This window comes from Cupressus sempervirens, chromosome 8 (assembly GCF_028749045.1).
Source record: "Cupressus sempervirens isolate cs-2001-9-10 chromosome 8, ASM2874904v1, whole genome shotgun sequence".
Taxonomy (NCBI): Eukaryota; Viridiplantae; Streptophyta; class Pinopsida; order Cupressales; family Cupressaceae; genus Cupressus; species Cupressus sempervirens.
In genome coordinates, this window is record NC_143125.1 from 201690312 (window position 1) to 201710970 (window position 20659).

At 34.7% G+C, this 20659-nt stretch overlaps 1 protein-coding gene across 2 annotated transcripts in view; it reads right to left on the minus strand.

Moving 5' to 3' along the window:
- The window catches only part of LOC149542215 (plant/protein (DUF810)), a 307344-nt gene that overhangs the window by 102101 nt on the left and 184584 nt on the right, over positions 1-20659 (minus strand). For both annotated transcript variants that reach the window (XM_089797228.1, XM_089797227.1), the window contains exons 20-21: positions 4580-4697; positions 4044-4222 (exon numbers count right to left, since the gene is read on the minus strand). In XM_089797228.1, the coding sequence (XP_089653354.1) occupies positions 4044-4222; positions 4580-4697 (297 nt within the window). The remainder of the gene's footprint in view (positions 1-4043; positions 4223-4579; positions 4698-20659) is intronic.

Below are 20659 nucleotides of genomic sequence, written 5' to 3' on the forward strand. Positions count from 1 at the left end.
GTTGCAGCTCTAAATTTTCACTTATAATTCTAGCCCAATCAAACTTTCTCTTTCCATTTTCAATTTCATCAATAAAATAGTACATCCAGTTCTTGAATTGCATACCTTGTGCCATGCCCATGATTCGGCTGAGAAGCACAATAAGGTCGCCATACTATGATTTGAAATCTCACTTCATGAACTTTGACGACTTGATAACTCCCTTCTTGCCTTCGTGTAACCAATTCTACTTTAGATGAATGTAGTAGGCATCCTGATTATCCTAAAAGAACTTGGTTATTTGATCCATCATTATTACTCTCATGCCTTTATGCTGGGGAATATTGAATACATCTTCAAACACTTGTCTACTGATATTAGCCAACATTCTCTTCCCTTCATCAAAAACGATGGACTTGGTTACAATATCAAACCGGGATGCACACTCCATTACCAATTCTGGACAAGGCAAGGTAGGAGGAAAAGCCGCCACATGTCCAATTCCGCTACTGTAGATCTTCTTCGCCATGGGGGGATTGTTCTTCCTTTATTCTATCCTTCAATTGTACCATGTTCACTGTGTTGATATCGGTGTCACTTATTCACCTCACTTTTGAGAAGAAAGTGGTCTTAGGCATCATGTCTTCCTTGTCTTTTTTGGTATTCGTTCCCTATGGGTTCTTGCTTGTACTAATATCCACCATCCTAAACACTTATTTCTACCTCTTCATTCTAAATGATATGAACTACACTTATAAATCTCCCAACTTCTTTCTCTCGATGGAATTTAGCTTATTTCTGCCTCTCCAAATCCTATCTCTACACATATCAATCTCCAAACTTTAATCCTAAGGGTGGGACTACCACTTATTTCTACCTCTTTGTTTCCTTAAGATGGACTACACTTATATCTCCCGACTTCAATCCTAGGGTGGTCTAGCTTATTTCTGCCTCTCCAAGTGTCCCATCATGAAATCTACACTTATATCTCCCAACTTTAGCCTATTAATGGAGATGATGAAGTGGTAGATGAATAGTGCAAGAAGAAGATAAGAGAAACGAACCAAGCAAGAACAAGGAATAAAATCCGCCTTTAAAACCAATCTTCACCTCTAAAAATGAATAAGAATCTTACCTTAAATCTGCCTTCTTCCAACAATCAGGCCTCTTCAAGTTCAAATCTGATCTCAGAAAATTTAGTCCGCCTTGTAAATAATGAATCTCTAGCAAAAATCAAAATTCACCAACCTTGTCTCTCTTAAAAATTCTCCAATATGCAAAATCAGATCTCATGCAAATTTTGCACCCCTAATGAAATTCACCCAGCTCTACAAAAATCAGACTTTCCAAGACAACCTTGCTACCCTTTAACCTATTTCAGAGCTTCAAAATCGCCTAGCTGGGGTAGAAAATCATTGCCCTAGGAAGAAATTGCAATCTTCCCAAGAAAAACTCGCCAACCTCCAAAATTCTACCATCAAAATTGCACCTCTGCTACAAATTCGAGTCTACACTTCAAAACTCTGCCATACTACAAATTTCAGCCAACTAGGGCAGAAATTTGCCCCTAAAAAAATCAGAATTGCTACCTCCAAAATTTGCGAAAATTGCTGCCAAAAATTGAAAAATCAGACCTCACAATCAACCATGCTTCCCCTCCAAATAAATTCGCTGCTCCACAGAATGGAAGAAGTTGGAATGAGAAATGAAGAGGAGCCTCTTCTTATACCAAACTTTTGCCTCCTTGAACAGGGCCTACCTGCATTGGAGGGAAATAAAATTAAACGAGGGGTTTAAATTAGCCAAACCCAAAATTACCATAAGCCCTAAAATTGAAATTTATAAAAAAAGTCATGTAGGCTTCTAATATAGCTTTAAACCTTCCCCATTGTGGACCCAGTTTACCTTGAATTTCACACCTCTTAAGCCTTAAAATACAATGAATTTAACACACAAAGGGGGCCAAATTAAATTTCCAAATTACAAACACTCAGCCCAGAAATATGATTTTAATTTCAATTTCACTTCTTTTTAAAATTTCGAAATCCCCCTCTAAGCAATTTTATATCAACTTAATCAAATTTTGCACTTCAATCCAATTCCAATTTTTTTGCTATATAATTTAAATTTGCAATTAAAATAAATCCTTATTTGGCAATTCAATTTCACCAGCGAAAAAAGAAAAAAAAAATCACCATCAATTTTTTTTAGATTTCCAAAACAACTAAGTTCACAAATTCATTTTGAAAATGCTCAAGCTTATACGATTATATCAAATTTTTAAAAATCCATCAAAGTCCAAAATTTGCAACTTTGTGCTACCAGATATTATTTTAACCATCGAAAAAATGTTGTTGTTGAATTTTGTTTGGCCTAAGGACAATATTACATGTTCTGAAAAATTAAGTTTAGCACCAGGTGAAAATAAATCGAATCCCTCCTAGAGACCAAGACGTCCAAGGTGTAAAATTACCAATTTGAAACCTCTAGACAACTCTGAAAATTCACTAAGGCAAACAATGACTTACAACACTCATGAAATTTGCCAAGGTCTGCTCGAAAAAGGTTGGGGGGGGGGGGGGGGGGGGGGGTGGTCCCCAAAGTTTTGGGGCGATGGTGTGAAAACCTCACAATAAAACCTCAACGGGTCTTGGTGATTGGAGTTGTATTTCATTGCATTCAAATTGACAAAGGAGGTGGTTGATTTATCTTGGCATTATCATTTGAGTGGAGTAGGGTACGTGCAACTGGGCAGCCAACTTTTGGCAACAGGAATTTCATTGTAGCAGCTTACATGGGGATTGGAGAAGGTATTTTCTTCATCATTGGATGCCATAGCTTCCCTATGGCATTGGACAGTTCATTAAAGCAATGTTTACGGTTGAATCATTCTCAAAGCATCTCCCTATAGCTGGTGTTGATCCCTGTTTAAGACAGTATAGTGTATTGGTAGTGATCTCTTTGAAGTTAATATATCAGGTTGCTGATCATTATCAAAGCATCTCCTTGTAGCTGGTGTTCATCCCTGTTTAAGACAGTATTGTATATTGGCAGTGATCTCTTTGAAGTTAATATATTAGGTTGTTGGATGGTTCGGGTATGTACTATTTCAGAATTCAGTAATGATAAAATTTGCAGCATATGTTTACATTTCTTAAGTGTTATTTATTTCCTATTTGCTATGCAATTATTTTATTTCCGAAAAACCCCAAAAACTGAAAAAAAGAGGAAAAGAAAAAAGAAATCAGAATTCAGCTAAGATCATTCAGTGGTAACAAACGCTAGTCATAGATTCAGATTTTGAAGCAAACAGTAATTTTCTAGAGTCACCGGAATTGGGAATCTTTCAATGTGTATATGCAAACACCTTCAAAAACAATATCTCAACTCGTAAGAGGATTTAGGGAAGTCTTCTTAAAACATGTATTTTAAAACATGCAATGGCTTTCAAACACACCACATTTAGTTATGCTGGGCTGTTTTGGGTAATTTAAAATGTTATGAACTATGATTTAAAAACATGCAATACCGCTAAAAATCGCCGCCATGGTTTGCAAACTAAGAGAGAGTGGAGATTCCAACATAAGCCCACTAAATTGTTTATCCTTACATGTCAAGAATACACTTTTTCAGCTGGAAACAAATTCATATATAGAGAATACCACTTTTACTAATAATTAAAATATTTAACTTATATTTGACAGACATTTTATGAAAAGTTTCTAACTTACTGAATATTTCTATTTTATTCTATAAAATATGATTTTCTTGAGTCCCCAAAACAAACAATTTTCAAATGCCTTGGAAGTAACTATAGTATATACTTTTGTTAATAACGATAAAATGGATTAACTATTGATTTAAGAGTGTTCAGAAGAAGCTGACTACTCAAGTTTGTTTGTTTTCTCCCTTAATCTGGATTAAAGCTTCATCCAATATTTATAAACATTTGTTTAAGCTTAGAGATTCACAAACATTTTGAAATTGAACAAGCTATGAAAAAAAAGATTGTATTCAGTAAGAAAGATGAAATTCATCTGTACATTACAAGACTGGGAACTCACATGAAGAGAATTAAGGCGCACACAAAGCTTAGCAGTTGACAGGACATTGATTTGGCTAGACCGTCTATCATCAGGAAGCCTGGGATCTATCATCTTTTTCTTTGAAAAAGCCTTGATCCCTGTTTCCTTTTTGTATCGTGTTAAAATTGGAGTGGGTGGTATAAGATCTCCTTTGGCTCCTGGACACAAGCTCACAACAATCCAATAAAACATTAGATATACTTTTAGCCTTTCAGTACTATGCAATGGACAAGGAGCTGTTACTTTCCTAGTGCATTTAAAATTAATCACGACAGTATTAAGTAAAGAAGTAAGTAGTATGCCACCTTAAAAGAGAATTATGAGAATGAAATGCTATCAGCTTTCAATCTATAAATATAGAACATTTACTAAAAAGCACCACAAAGGTAAGTGAATCTTATGCTTTATTTTCCTTCTATCCAGTTAAGATTCTATGAATGAGGGTCGATCAAAAACAGTCAAAAGTATCAGCATTTGTACTACCATATAAGAAAATATGAATCAACAAGAATTACCTATTTGACCAACAACCTTCTGAGTGTAAGCTTGTAATGCATTGTCAAGACCACTAAGAAGTCCATTCAGCTGTGGAACCCTCATAGGCAGTTTTAAACTAAAAAATTGATCCACTACCTGTCCATGAACTAAATTAGTTTCTTGGTCAACTCTTCTTTACAAAAGGATGGATACATAAAATGACTAAAGAAAACAAAATTAAAAATTGATGATGCTGAAATAGACCTCAAAATAAAAAATATAATGGCAAAACACACACACAATGCATATATATGTACAAAATGCTCAATAATTACCTTGAGAATTCATCCCTGATAAGACCAATATAAAGATGTTAAAATAATCAAAATTATTCTTGGCCGGGAATTGGTAGATAGTCTATAGAAGAGACTTGAAATAGGTAACCGAGTATATAGCCCAGCCAAGATGCTAAGCAAATAGCAAATTTGCAGTAACATGTCTAATACACAATAGCACACATTTCCTCATGTCTAATGTATCAGGAACAATCAACAGAGAAATTATGGTACCAGTTCAAGTGTGGATCCTCAATTAAGGTTTGTTGGCTAAATATTTTGCACATCATTTAATCAACAACATGAAAAATAGTGATTTTAGACATGTATGAGAGATAATTTTATCCTCTTGGCAATGGGGGAGGCACCCTTCTTCCAACTATTTTGTTCAACAAGTACTAAACCAGAAATTAAAAAACTGGTAGAGCACAAGATTAATTCCTCATATTTCATCAACGATTCACAAGTTTTCTCCAAACACTTGACACAATTCTCACCAAAAATATACCCACTGTAGTGAACATACCAATATTCTTCTGATAGATGTAAGAACTATCGCGAGAATACCAATTCTTTTTCCTAACAAGAGAGTTGCAGTAACCCAAAGTTTACTGCACTTCTCTTAAAATGGTAACGTAACAATGTACAACACAAAATAGCACAAAGTCTATTACTGTGATGCACCTTTAAACTTTCTAAGATAACTTGAATTGATCAGCAAAGTCTCTCAATACTTACCTATCTTCTAATACTAAACTTACTTCAATCTGCAAAAACCGTAACAAGTCTACAGAAGAAAGCAGATTGAACACTTCAATAATCACACGAACAGAACATGCATCTCTCAATGAATTCAAGTCACTAGCATAAATGCAACATAAGAACACAGATTTAACACCTCAAGTCTCTTCAACACAGTCCGAAACAAACTTTATCTATTCTTCACATTGAAAATACTTACACAAAAATCTCAAGTTCTTTTACTCTAGCAGCAATGTGATCATGGTTGAAAATCTCGTGCCAATATCGCATATAGCACAATATGTCATGCATCACAACCCAGAAAGATATAACCACCATTAATAGCGACATTGATTTTTTCATTATTGCACCACGAGTTTTCCCCAAAAATCTCGCTATAGCAAAGTTTGTATCAATGAAAGGGTCAACAGAAGCCAGCCAAACTTTTTTATGGTTTTTGTGGGTGAAAAGAATGAAGAACACATTTTTTCTGGTCATTTTTGGAGATGAAAAATGTGACGTTTCAGATGCCATTCTCACTTTCAGACAGCATAACCTTCAACTACCATCTCCAAGATCTGATACAAATGGCACAACCTCAGAGGTTTCAGTTTTTATTAATGCATTATGCCACCGTGACAATTGTATACACATTCTATGTTAGTTTTCTTCACCTTTTGGCTTTTGGCTTTTGGCTTTACAGCTACAGCGAATGGTTGCACATTCTATGTTACTTTTGTTGATTAATTAATCTGTAAATCATGTAAAATAAGAATTGAATACTACATTTCCTAATAAGTAATATATAAAAGCCTTTTTAAAATATATTGCCTTTGTTTCTTCCTTATATACACATTATGTTTATATATGTCCTATGTTTCTTCCTTATATACATATTATGTTTTAAGTTCAATCATTTTTTCCATTACAGTTTAACAGAATAGTTGTGCCTCCTATGTTGGGTTTGCTTGCTCTTTGTTATTCATTAAAAAATAAAAAGTGAATAATAAATTTCATAGTCGATAATGTGTAGAAGCTTCTTAAATAGTCTAAGGATGCAATCCCATGCTTTGGCATTTATATTTACTCTGAGGAGAGACCCATGGAATTGAAAACATGTAGTTATAGGATTGATTTGAATCTTTAACTGTATAATAGGAGCCCCATATAGCACAACATGTTAGAGTAATAAAGTATTTTCTTATTAATTAAATCATATTTGAATTAATTATTAAGTCACTTATTATCTCTAGTCTACTGAAGCTAAACTTTGGGCATATAATAATTAATTTTTTTATTAGTTATTGTTATGCAACCTAGGTTAGTGACCTATTAGGGTTTTGATCTCCTTTTGTAAAGATTGATCTCTCTGTAATTTATTCATTCACTTTTGATAATAGCAAACTCTCGTTTTGCTCATCAAGAATGTCTCATCTTTTGTGGATCTCTGAATTCGAGCCTCTATAGCTTTTTTCTCCTCTTCTATGACAAGTGTTTGCATGCAGTGATTCTTGTGAGCTGTGGGGTTGAACTTTCATCAACTTCAACATGATACCAAAGCTCCAGATCTTCATGCCCCTGTCCTGTTTATGAGAGGTTTGGCTTGGCTTTCTATTAATAATTGAAAGCTTTAGTAAGGATAACCTATAGTGCAAATATATTATATTATATATATAAGTGTGAGATATAATATATATTTAATATATTAAATATATTAGATATTTATTTGTCATTATAGTAATTACATTTTAATGAATAGACATGTCCCGTGAAGAGACATGTCTATCCATACTTCATCCTATATGAGAGAGATGGCTGCCATTTGGAAAGTACATACCAAAATACAATGGCAGTGCTATTACATTTGCAGCAGATCCGGAAAACTTAACATGGTATCAGAGACAGATAGCAAATGTTCTTGCACCAGCATGTGAGATTTAGGAAAATAAATAAATTTTCACAATAAAAGGTTTATATTTTTCATGGACATTATGAGTGGGCCAACAAGGAAATATTCGAGCACTGTTCATTATTAGAATCCTTATTTCAGAATATATTGAGCATATGGTCTGATAAACATGGAGCTCAAAGTGTGATATATTAATGGGAAAATGTATTTTTGTAAAATTCTAGCGATGACAATAGAAGTGGAGTACACGACTTATTCACTTGAGCAAAATTTGTATCAGGGTTCAAAGTGAAATGTTCAGTTACAAAAGATTGAATGGAATCATTTATCGCAGGGTTTGATTATGGCCTTGATTGACATTGGGTAATAAAATTGTGGAGTAGTATGATGTCTGCAATATAATATTTGAAGATATTAATGCTTGAAACAGTAATATTTGGGAACAAATATTTTCGTAAACTATAGAGAAATATTTCAAATACTTTATTGCAAACATTAATTCAGAGAAATATTCTGATGTGAAAAATGAGTATCACGTTCACGTTGGAGCCTTATAAAGGGATAAAGGCAATATGTGACATCAATAAGATATGTCAGAATGAACTCTTTGTGCCAAATTAACTGTTGTAGAAGAAGACCCATCAAAGTGCGTACAATATAAACTAGGGAAGAAATATATGGGGCGCATTGTATAAGGAAAACAAAATAAACATTAGAGCGACACATATAAAGATAGGAAATAGTTATGCTTCTTGTGATATAAATATCGATACATCTAATACAGATCAACCTTATATGAAGGAGATCATAAATAATGATTATTTTGAAATTGAAGAGGTTGCGGCTTTCACCATCACTATAAATAATAACTTTTCCTCATGTAGATGTGGAATATAAAATACTCTAAAAGGAGAAGCCGTGACAGGAATATATATATATGAAATTGTCTCATCGACTCGTAGTCCACCTTTGCCAAAAGTCGGGTCACACCCAACACAGGAAACACTTGCGACTTCAACTCACCACATGGAAAGGATGCACCTTGGTCCAAGAATGGGCATAAAAGATGGATGGGAAAATAATTAATAGGCATTAAGGAGACAACGTTGAGGAAAGTAATATTTTTGTCCTGCCAACTAACAGTCCCTATGTCAGCATGCTAGCAAGTAATGAGGTATATGGATATAAAAGGTAAATTCAAATGATGAATATTGAAATGAGTTAAATTAGGGTTTAGTAACATTCTTAGTATTATTATAAATGAATTTGTAATAATATGTGAAATAGAATGCAACTCGAAGATAATGATGAATAGAGTTAATAATATATAAGAATTTCATTTCTAATATCATGGATTTATAAAATTGTCAGTTATAACGTAAATAATGATAATAATGAGAATTTTTGTTGTTGTTAGTAATAAAACCAAAAAGGAGTTAAATTACTAACATTCTTATTTATATTATAAGAGTTATGTGTCTTGATCTTTTCTTTTGAGAATGTTATTACAGGAAGAGTGAGAATGAGATTCAGAGGGAGCCTAACATCTCATCAAAGGCAACCTTGAAAGAGAGGGAGCAGATAAATGATTCAGTCAACCTTCGATGAAAGTCAATCATTCATATATAAACATTTATTGAAGGATGAAAATTGATTCATGTGTTATATTTCCTATATGGACTCACCTTATGAAAGGAAATATTTGAAACACAAGGATGCAAGCATATAGAATTCAGATTCAAAGGGAGATTCAAAGAGAGTCTGACATCTTCAAAGAGGTCTAAATGTCGACAAACTCGACCTTCAGAGGGAGCAGTTGGGTTCAATCAACTTGTGACAATCTTGATCATAGTGATTGAGAGGGAGTTTCATTGTTGAAAGTGAAACACTTATGAGTTAAACTTGATTTAATTGATTATTATACTAGTGATATAATTTAATGCCTTATGGGCCCTATGTAAATCATGAGGAAGTGACAACTTCCAAATGATTATTGCTTGTATCTATTAATATTATTAGAAGATGAAAATCTTACATTATTTTAATCTTCTATCATGATAGACATCGTGTGATGGCTGAAATCGATCACAATAGATTATGAATGTTCCTATGGTAAGTGCACATTAACTTTGAGCAATTGTGAAGTTATGGTGAATATCATGTGACTTGATATTCTTGGTTAGATCATATCTCTGATATCATATTGAGATGATAGCTAAAACTAGGTATTACATGTTGGGTGATTCCTTCATGTCACGAGTTAGATGATATGTAAAACTAGGTATCACATGTTGGGTGATTCCTCATATCACGTGTTAGGTGATATGTGAAACTAGGTATCACATGTTGGGTGATTTTTCATATCATATGTTAGATGATATGTAAAACTAGGTATCACATGGTGGGTGATTCCTTCATATCATGAGTTAGGTGAAATGTAAAACTAGGTATCATGTGTTAGGTGATATATAAAACTAGGTATCATGTGTTGGGTGATTCCTCATATCATGTGTTAGGTGATATGTAAAACTAAGTATCAAATGTTGGGTGATTCTTCATATCACGTGTTAGATGATATGTAAAACAAGGTATCACATGTTAAGTGATTCCTCATATCACAAGTTAGGTGATATATAAAACCGTGTATCATATGTTATATGATACTTCATATCATGTGTTATGTGATCACAAGATATTTATTATGATTATATCATTTATTTTCCCTAGCTAAGAGGGAGTGTTGATGTTTATAGTATCGGTTGGATGTCATATGAGTTGACATTCTAGAAACCATTATTTACGATGAGGTAATATGTTATTCATATAGTGTATGAATCTTGTTTATCCTCTCTAAGCTAAGAGGGAGTGTTAATAATTGGTAGCTTTAGTAAGGATAAACTATAGTGCAAATATATTATATTATATATATAAGTGTGAGATATAATATATATTTAATATATTTAATATATTAGATATTTATTTGTTATTATAGTAATTACATTCTAATGAATAGACATGCCCCGTGAAGAGACATGTCTATCCATACTTCATCCTATATTAGAGAGATGGCTGCCATTTGGAAAGTACATACCAAAAATACAATGGCAGTGCTATTACATTTGCAGCAGATCTGGAAAACTTAACACTTTCAAAGTTATATTTTTTCTTTCAAAGGGTTTCAATTTTCAGAGGTGTTTTGTATTGGATATGGGGGGGTCATTTTTTCGGTGCATTTTGAGCCCAAACGGACCCCACCGTTGGATTCGTAGCACCCAAAAACCCCTATATCCATATAAAATTTGTCTAATTTGGACACAATTGACTGGTAAGGAAAAAAAATTGCTCCTAGATCTGGGCACACTTCCCAAGGCGATGATTTATTCTTTTATTAAAAAAAATCAACAAATTATTAAAATAACAAAAACAAGGGCACTCCTTTAAATCTTTCAAAAAAAAGTGCTTTATTAAAAAAAAGGTGCTTTCTTTTTTTATAAATCATGTGATGCTACATCGTCAAAGTACGTTGACATCAAGATGTGCTAATAGACCTGTAAAGTTTTTGACATTATCAATACTTGGGTGCAAGTGCTGACATCAGCAGTTTAAAACCAAAATTTGAAGCCTTCAAACCGTCATTTATTTGCTTTCTTTTGTCATAGAGAGTTATTGATGGTTTTTTGGTCATATCTTTGTCATACGGAGGTATTTTTTAACGAATCTTATATCGTTGGAACGCTCTCTTCAAGCCCGTTGTGATGAAGTAGGTTATTTGGAATACTGATGTTGTTTGGTTTCTTGTTTATGTAGTCAAAGCCAGGAGTTCTATTTTGCCTTTCGGGAGACATCTTGAGCATCCGATCTTCGATTTGGAAATTATTTATACCGTTGGAAAGTTCTTTGTGAGCTCTTCCCAATGACGCTGGTTGTTTTTCTAGATTCTGCTCTAGGCACATTCAATTCAGTCTTTTGCACTTTTGCATCTTGGTGGATATCTTAGCTGTTTCAGGTCTGGGGATCGATTTTGTTGCTTTAGATGATTCATCATGTGTTGTACTATATGTTGTATCAGCCTTATGTCTCTTTTGGTCTATTTAGACATCTTTTGTAGCATTTATGCAAACACACTAAGCTAAAGTGCCTCTCTATTGCATTTTAGGATCTTGCACATCTTTGTATTTTGTTGTACTCGCACTACATTATGAAGTGTCTTGGGGGCTTTCATGTTGGCCATATTTGTCATCTTCCTTCATGAAGTGAGTGTTCCTTCCACGACATTAGCCTCATGATGTGTCGATGACACGTGTCATTATAGGTGTATGTATTTCTTTTCCAATCTCAATGTTCCTGGTTCTTCTTTCTACAAGAGATATTGTATTCAAATCCAGTGTTCATGTCTTACCTCTTAGCATTATAGGGGGTTTATGTTGATTCTATTGCTTTCTTGGTTCAATGGAGTAAGTTATGTATTCAGTGTTTGATCCTATGTACTAGGCAATTGCAGTGGCTAAATACTTATGCATTTCGGTGAGCTGGATCATTTACCATAGAAATTCTTTCATTCTTGTTTTTGGAGGCCATGAAGATACCGTCCATCTTTGATTGATCAGCTCTTCGGACTTAGTCTTCTCTACCTGGTCATGTTCTATGCAATGGAGGTTCTTCAAATCAACAGTTTTGGCAATGTTTGCAGCTTCATGCTACAGTGGTGTTTTTCGTGATCATCTTTTGTTCCTATCTTCTGGGACATTCCCTAGTTTGGAGGCTTCTTCAGTGCTTCACTAGTTCTTTCAATATTATTTCCAGCTCTTTTTGGAGTAGGGTTTTCCCATGTGGTTTTCTCTATTTCTCCCATTTTTAGAGATTTGGTTGTGCTTGGGTACCTCATCAAATCTTGTTGTCGGGTCACAAATTTCCTTTCAGTAGTAAATTCTAGGTTTTAAGCTACTCCCTAAGTTTATCTTAAGAGAAAGTGTTAGAGTAATAAAATAATTTCTTATTAATTAAATCATATTGACTTAATTTTTAAGTCAATTATTATCTCTAGTTTACTTAAGCTAAACTTTGGGCATATAATAATTAATTCTTTTATTAATAATTTTCATTCAACCTAGGGTTAGTTACCTGTTAGGGTTTTTATCTCCTTTTATAAGGATTGATCTCTTTGTAATTTATTCATTCATTTTTTATAATAGCAATCTCTCATTTTGCTCATCAACAATGTCTCATATTTTGTAGAAATCTGAATTCGAGCCTCCATAGCTTTTTGCTCCTCTTCTGTGACAAGTATTTGCATGCAGTGATTCTAAGAAGCTGTGGGTTTGAACTTTCATCAACTTCAACACAACAAACTGTATGAATTCAATTTTGAAAATCAAATATCTTCACCATAGAATGAGTTAAAAGGCAAAGAGACATATTTTAAAAGACACAGTCAACAATATAACTGATATCGGTAACATTTTGGTATACATACAAACTTATTAAAAATAAAAATAGAGGTAAAAAACTAAATTAAAAACTTCTGCCAATTAAACTTATCCCAACATCTCTTTCCTCAATCCTTGCCCATGGCTTTCATCCCAAAAAAGAAGTCCTTGGATGTCAAAAATAACAACATACTCTGATAATAATTTATTCCCAAAAGGGGCTTTAATCTTTATGTTCTTGGATGCAGCTTTGTTTGCGCAATAAGCCTTTGCCCTTTCTTCTACCAAATTAACTTCAGAAGCATTGGCAAAATTTAGCTTTTCATGGGCATCCTTTGCATTAGTGTCTTGCATCTAAATTTATTTATTCTGCTTGATAAGTATCTGCATCGTAGAAGCCAAAGAAGCATAGAGAAGAACAATTAACTGCACATAGCTGCAAACAAAAACAACTAACAAGACGGAAAAACAGTAGACAATTGAAATCTAGTTATGATAGAATGCAGCTTTAGCTCCTTCCTTAGCATGTCAATCAACGACAACAACCTTACAATTTGAAAATCTATATTTCTTTAGTCAATTACTTCATAAGTTCATAAACATGGCTAATATCTGACCTCAGACTTGGACAGCCAATATTCGTTGACTTTTGCCCAACATCTTTGATTATTATCCTTGCATCTGCAGACTTCAAAGTAACAAAACCAATATTTGTAGAAAATGGTCGGTGGCATAACTAGAGATGTTGTTTGGTGAAAGATCCCTGATGGATCTCTTCTGCTGATCTGCTGTAATTTTTTATTTTTTTAAATCTATTTTCCTGTTTATTTATGTTTTCTTGCAAAACTAGACAAAAGTGCAGAAAGGTTTGTTTGTTTTTTATGGTTTTATAACATAGAAAGGAATAGGGAACAACAACCATGAAACAAGACTGAAATAAATAAGGTATTCAGTAAAAATCAGAATTATTGCAAACTGTACCGAGCAGATTTGTCTGAATTATAGAGCCAAGCAATAAATCCAATGCATTTCCCAAAGCTCACATACAAATTTGATGTCAAACTGGAAGGTGAAGATTGTTCTTGAATCCAGCATACATTTGGAGGTGAATACAAGCAATACTCTATACACCACGTGGTGTATCTGCTGCAAATGGTGTCCCACAAGCTGCAATGAACCACGTCCCAATTGGAAAGATGATATGCCACGCTGAAACCCCAATGAGAATTGATGCCTCTATCCTTAATCACCATGCACAATGCCTGAGAGATTCGGTGCCAAAGATTGCTGAGGGCTATGTCCCAACCAATCACTAACCTGGGGTTTGCGTCCTAGACTAGAAATTGCCCATTCAGAGAAAATTCATAAACAAGTTGTTAAATATGCAAAAGATGATCTTAGAATGAAGCTTCTATCTCCTTATAACCCCTCTCAATTGTAAATCAAACCCTAAGTGTCTCCAAGTGGCATTGGGTAGCGAAAGTGTTATAATTTCTTATTTTAAAGTGGTCATGTTACTAGAAAATGACCTTTTTCCTCATAGATAGAAATATATTCACTAAATTGCCCTAAGACCAAAGAGAAAGATTTAGAGAATTTCGAGACCTTTCCAACGAGCTATCACACCATAGGATGCGCATCTAGATGAGGCCAAAAACCCCTTATGACTCCAAAATGGCTAATAACTTAGCCTTATTTAATTATTAAACGCTAACTTAGGAAATATTAAAAATATAACCCAAATAGCCACAAAATGCCCAACTGACATCACAAACCATAAAATCATCCTGTCACCTGTCTGTGATTGAAGTTGGAAATCAAGGATCCACTGGCAATCTCATCCCTACAATCTAGGGATGCTCCTAAAATTTAGTAAGCAAGCCCTATCCCTCTGAAACCGAATCCAAAGAGTAATCTCATGGAGACCCAACCCTAGGCAAGATCATACCTCCTAAAAAGTAGGAACTACCTCCTAAAAACAAGGAACGTCTCCCAACTGATCAATAACTGCTAGAACATCAAGTCCCCAACACTAAATAACCATACTGGATCTCTATCCAACCCTATCAACCTACAAGACCCCATAATAAGCTGACTCACATGTCTCTGCTAGACTGAGCTAAAAGAGGGGGCATGACAGTCCTCCCCTCTCGGAGATGCTTGCCCACAAGCAATACAACACTAATCCTCCACTATCCCAAGCAATCCAAATATAGAGCACTGATTGACCCCAAACCTGAAGTGTCTCGTCAGGACAAACATACTCCCCACTATAAGGTGTAGAATTGAAGTAGATCACATCGTCACAGTAGAGTATCCACCCCTGAATACCCTCACGCCCAAGAATCCAAACAAATGGCCATCTTGTCCTCTTATCAAAATTCAGACCAGTAGCCGGTTCCAAAACAGTCCTATTATGCAACCGATCCCAAACCTCATACAATCTCTGTGGCAAATCTAAGGCACCCGCTCCTGCGTTTTGAGATATTGAGGGACATGGGGTTATGATCAAATCACTATTACTATCTGAGTCCTGACTAGTAATCATACTCCTAGTTGATCCACCCTGAGACAGAAGTGGGCATGCCTTGAACATGATCTTCCTTCTTCCTACCATAAACTCCAATTGTCTGTTCCTGAAATCTTGGTTGTATCTCCCCAAATAGTGCAACCGCTGTACACCCAAAACTACATCGGTGCCCCCTAGATCACACATGTAAAACTCATCTATCAAGGTATATCCCTTCATGCCTATGCTCAATTGTGGGATACCCTTGACACATTGCAGAGTAAGACCATTCGCCACAGTCACATCGATTCCTGGAAAATTCTGTGCTTGTAGACCACATCGGTCTACCATTCTTGTATTTATAAAATTATGTGTAGACCCATTGTCCACCAAACAATACACAGTATTCCCATGGATCATACCTGAGATGTAGAAGAGGTAAATCATCGGTGCACCTGACAACGTAGCCATAGTCCCCTATGTTGCAACTGCTACCTCAGCATCTTCGAGCTCAATTTGGACACCATCATCTTTGTCATTTATATCCCTAACCTCCTCATCTCATAATGCATTTCTTTGAGACGAAGAAATTGAAGTCTCATCCCTCATAGTGCATTTCTTTGAGACAAAAATTAAAGTGTCATCCCTCCTAGTGCATTTCCCTAACAAGGAGAATTTGAGGTATCAGCCCTCATAGTGTGTTTCTTAGAGACGAAGAGATTGAGATCAAGAATAATCTAAGGATCTTGCATTTAAAAAATTTTAAAAATAAGATTATTTATAACATATTATCTTACACCTTTATTTTACATTAAGTGCATGCAAGTATTTATGCAATAGGAAGCGCTTCAACCCATAAACATTTTTTTAAAGTCCCCTCATCACTTAGAAAACGAAATAAAAACCCATGAAATTACTCGGACTTCAAAAGTTATGGAATTTGGTATGGGGTGACATATATTGGCAATCTAACCTAGAGTCCATTTCATTTTCACAATATGGGTTTATGGAAAGCTCAAGAAGGAAGAATTGTCTACGGTTTGAACATTCGGTTTCACACTTCTGATGCACTTTCATGGCCAAATCTAGAGCATTGATGCCTGGGTCACCATTGATGGAGTTATTTTTGTCTTTTATTTAGTTACCTCGCCATTCTCTGGTATATCTTGGAGCTTTGGTGCTGCCATTTGCAAAGGTTTTCACGCAAAATTTATTCAGACCCATCATTTATTTAATGTTTGTTGTATTTGCCACTATTGGAGGATGTTGCCATGAAGAATATCAAATGCATTCTTCGAATTCATACGTGAAAACTCCTCTAGCCGGGATTATTACAAGTTTTTAATTTTAGTCATAAAATGTAATTTGTAAGAATGAAATGACAAGTATTTATCATAATTAAATGCATGATCATGAGCATTTTATTTAGCAATCAGTCTAGTAATAATGGCTCTCAATTTCAAGCCAATAGGTGAAAAATGAGTAACATTACCAAACAACTAACTTCACATGAATTTCTCCAATAGCTAGAAATTTATTTAATGTAGCAAAATCTAGGACGTAACAATTTCTTTGAAACGAAGAAATTGAGGTGTCATCCCTCAGTGTACATTTCTCTGTGATCGAGAAATTGAGGTGTCACCCCTTGTAATGCATTTCTTTGAGACGAAGAAATTGAAGTGTAATCCCTCATAGGGGATTTCTCTGAGACAAAATAAAGTGTCATCCCTCCTAGTGCATTTCCCTAACAAAGAGTAATTGAGGTATCAACCCTCGTAGTACATTTCTCTGAGACGAACAAACTGAGATCTCAACCTCCTATTGCATTTCTCTTTGAGAGAGACCTGAGGTGTAAGTACTTATTACCACCCTCTTCTATGGTTCATAGTGGATGTCATGTGTGTGATGCCATGACAACACCATGTGAGAGAATCCAAGGTGACTTTCTTGTACAGTGTTCACCCTATAGATGAGCCATGGTGAATATCATTGTAAGGTGATGTTCTCACAATGATGGACACTTGTGCATCTTAGCTTCATTATAAGGTAACAATCTTACAATGATGGTTGACATCTCATGGATGTAATATTTATGGACAGCCATAATGGTGGATATCACGTGAGGTGATATCTATGGATAGCCATAATGGTGGATATCATGTGATATGATATTTAAGTCATAATGGTTGATGTCACAAGAGGTGATATCTTGATTATTTTCACATATAGATGTAGCCATTTTGGTCAATCGTCAGAATAGGTGATGTAGCCTGCAAATGATAAGAAGGATTACTCCCTAACTAAGAGGCAGCTTTGATTTTATTGTATATGCGCTCAAAATCCACAAGCCAGCATAGATATCATAAAGGTTGTGATTATACTTATATTATTATTATGAGATAATATAAATATATATTATTATATATAATAATATAATGTAATGTCCCCAATTTTGTCAACATCTGAGTTTTAGAGATTAGCCTATTATTGTGATCCTCGTAGGCTAATTATTGTGGATAGAGGGTCTTCTATGACAAAGGCTTGGCTTGGGAAGGTTTTATCTTCTCCACATTTTAGCAAGCTACAAGTTGGTCTTCGTTTGGCTCAAATCGGACTTCGCTTGGGCTTAGTTTTGTGTACTTACTATTTGTGGTAAGTTGGTGTTGATCAAGATGGACCCTTTCTATTTTTGGAAAGTGCATTTGGTCACATGGAGAAATAATAGGTATCACTCCTATTTCAGATGGCATATTTAAATGATGAGTATTTTGGGAGTTATTATATTTTTAGTGGCCAAATTATTATTAATTATTAAATGGTTTATTATAAAGTTATACTTTAACTTTATAATTTCACTTAAGTTGGGAGTTGAGTTATCATTGGAAAGTGTCATTTATTAATTAGTTAAGCCAAGTCAAGTGAGAGAATTTAGAGGAAGCTTCTAATTAAGGTTGTGTGGTGAAGCTTCTTGAGTGAAGTTACATTTTGGCAACAAAAGAGAATTTGGAGGTTATAAATACAAGCCCATTTGTTGAGAAAAGCATGCTTGAATATATATTTGCTTTGTTGCCTTTGTGAGTTTCTGAGGTACTGAATTTTGTTGCCCTTGCTGAGGTATAAGGGAAGCTAAGAAGTGTTTTTGAATCACTGTTGAGGTAAAGTAATTTCATTTAATCTTCCTTACTATTATTATCTGTGGCTGGGAGTATTGCATTTCTGCAGTTTGATTGGCATCTTCCATTACTGTACTTACTATGGCTTGGAAGATATATGTTGGCTGGAGGTTATCTATATTCTGCCATTGATTGAGAAGAGGGCTGATATCTAAAGAAAATCTTATGCTTTGGTAAACCTAGGTTCTGGAGTTTGGCATCATTTTGCAGAGTTTTGTTGTAAGTTCTCATTGGCTCTTCACACACCTAGATTTCTGGTTGCAGGCATTGGATTCCAATGGTCTAAAAGTCCTGTCAAAGACCACATTAATGTCTTCTATTTGACACGTTTATCTCTGCTATTTGGGTTGTTCAAACTACATTCTAGAGTGGTATTATTTCTAATTCTGAATACCATAAAATCTCTATTCTAGGCATGTAACTCTCTGGATTTTAAATGACAATATTGTGCTGCTGTGCGTTATTTATTCCTGCATATCTGGGCTGCTGCAGATATATGTTCAGGGCCTGCAATTAATTAAAGGAAGCTATTTCCAGGTTCCTCACACTAGTCTCATTTTATATATTGTGCCAGCATTAGCTTGAATTAATAAGATTTTGCTATTGCTTTCAGTATTGGCTGTTGTTAAGAATTGTCAATTCGATATTCAGTATTTGGGAAATTGGTAAATCTTTAAGAATCCCAATGTCATTTCCACTTGTGAAGCCATAATTAGAGAATTTTGTACTTGCAAAATCTGATTACAATATTAGTGAAGGTTCTTGGGATTAGAGGAAATTGGCTCTAATTCTGTAATAATTAAGGGTGCAATTTCTGGGAAACAAAACTTGTACTTGTGAAGCATTTAGTTATGAACTTCCTTAGTTCTATTTGTGTGAGCTTGATTGGGGTTATTACATATAGTTTCATATTATTAATATACTATTTGCTGCCACTTGGAAGAGTTGTGCCCCTTGATGAAAAGTCACCTCACACACACACACACACACACACATAATGAGATGTGTGATCTCATTCAACATATGATAATACCAATTGAATAAATATACACAGATCAATATATCATAGTGCTCAGGGAAGTTGAATAAATCATCTCTAGTTGGGAGGGCAATAAGAGTTATTGCCAGTGGATAATTGACCAACCCTAGAAAAATAACAGCTGAGTCTGATAATTACAGATCAGAGTGTTTAGCAGCAATATATATCACTCCTTGAGGCAACAGAGTCAGCCGTACTTCTCCAGGCTGGAAATTCTTCATTCTGTGCTAGACACTGTGGGCTGGAAATCACATTCAGGGCATATCAGGCTTAGAGATTGGTTCAGATTACTCCGATTTCAATCAGCACTTCCAAATTAGGCATGGGGAAATTCATCTACACTAGTTTCACTGCTACTTAAGTCTGCAGCTACCCGGAAAAACCTGATATAATTTATATAGTATTCAATAGGGGAAATAAAAGCACAGATTTCTCATTTCAGTGTGTAACTTATTTGGAGTTATTGAGTCTTTTAGTCATTTCTTCCATCTTGCATTTCATTTTATCCAAAAAAGACCAAAAAAAAAAGAAATCAGAAATATTGAAAAACACAAAAAAAAAAAAAAAAACATACTCTGAAAGAAACGAAAAATAATAAGACTCTCTTGATTGAATCATTGGCCAAAGCCAAGGAAACAAACAAAGATAAATGTTTTGTGTTAGAATTCCAACTGGGGATCTTTCATGTAAGCCCTTATACTGTGTAATCTATTAATACTAACAATTGAGCCTTCAACCCCAAAGAAAACGGATTCATATCCTTCTTGAAGAGTACATATTAAAGTCAGGGCACTGCCTTGATGCTTTATTCTTCAGGTTTAAAGAGATGAACTTGCAGTTCAGTTTTCTTTGATATAGATTCTACCTTTGCTCACTAGACCAAACAGAAAACGGTCAATGAAAATTTTCATCTTTAATACACTTCAGAGATTTCATCAGCATGCATGAAAAGATTGTTGCTGAACATGGGACACTCTACCCATCTC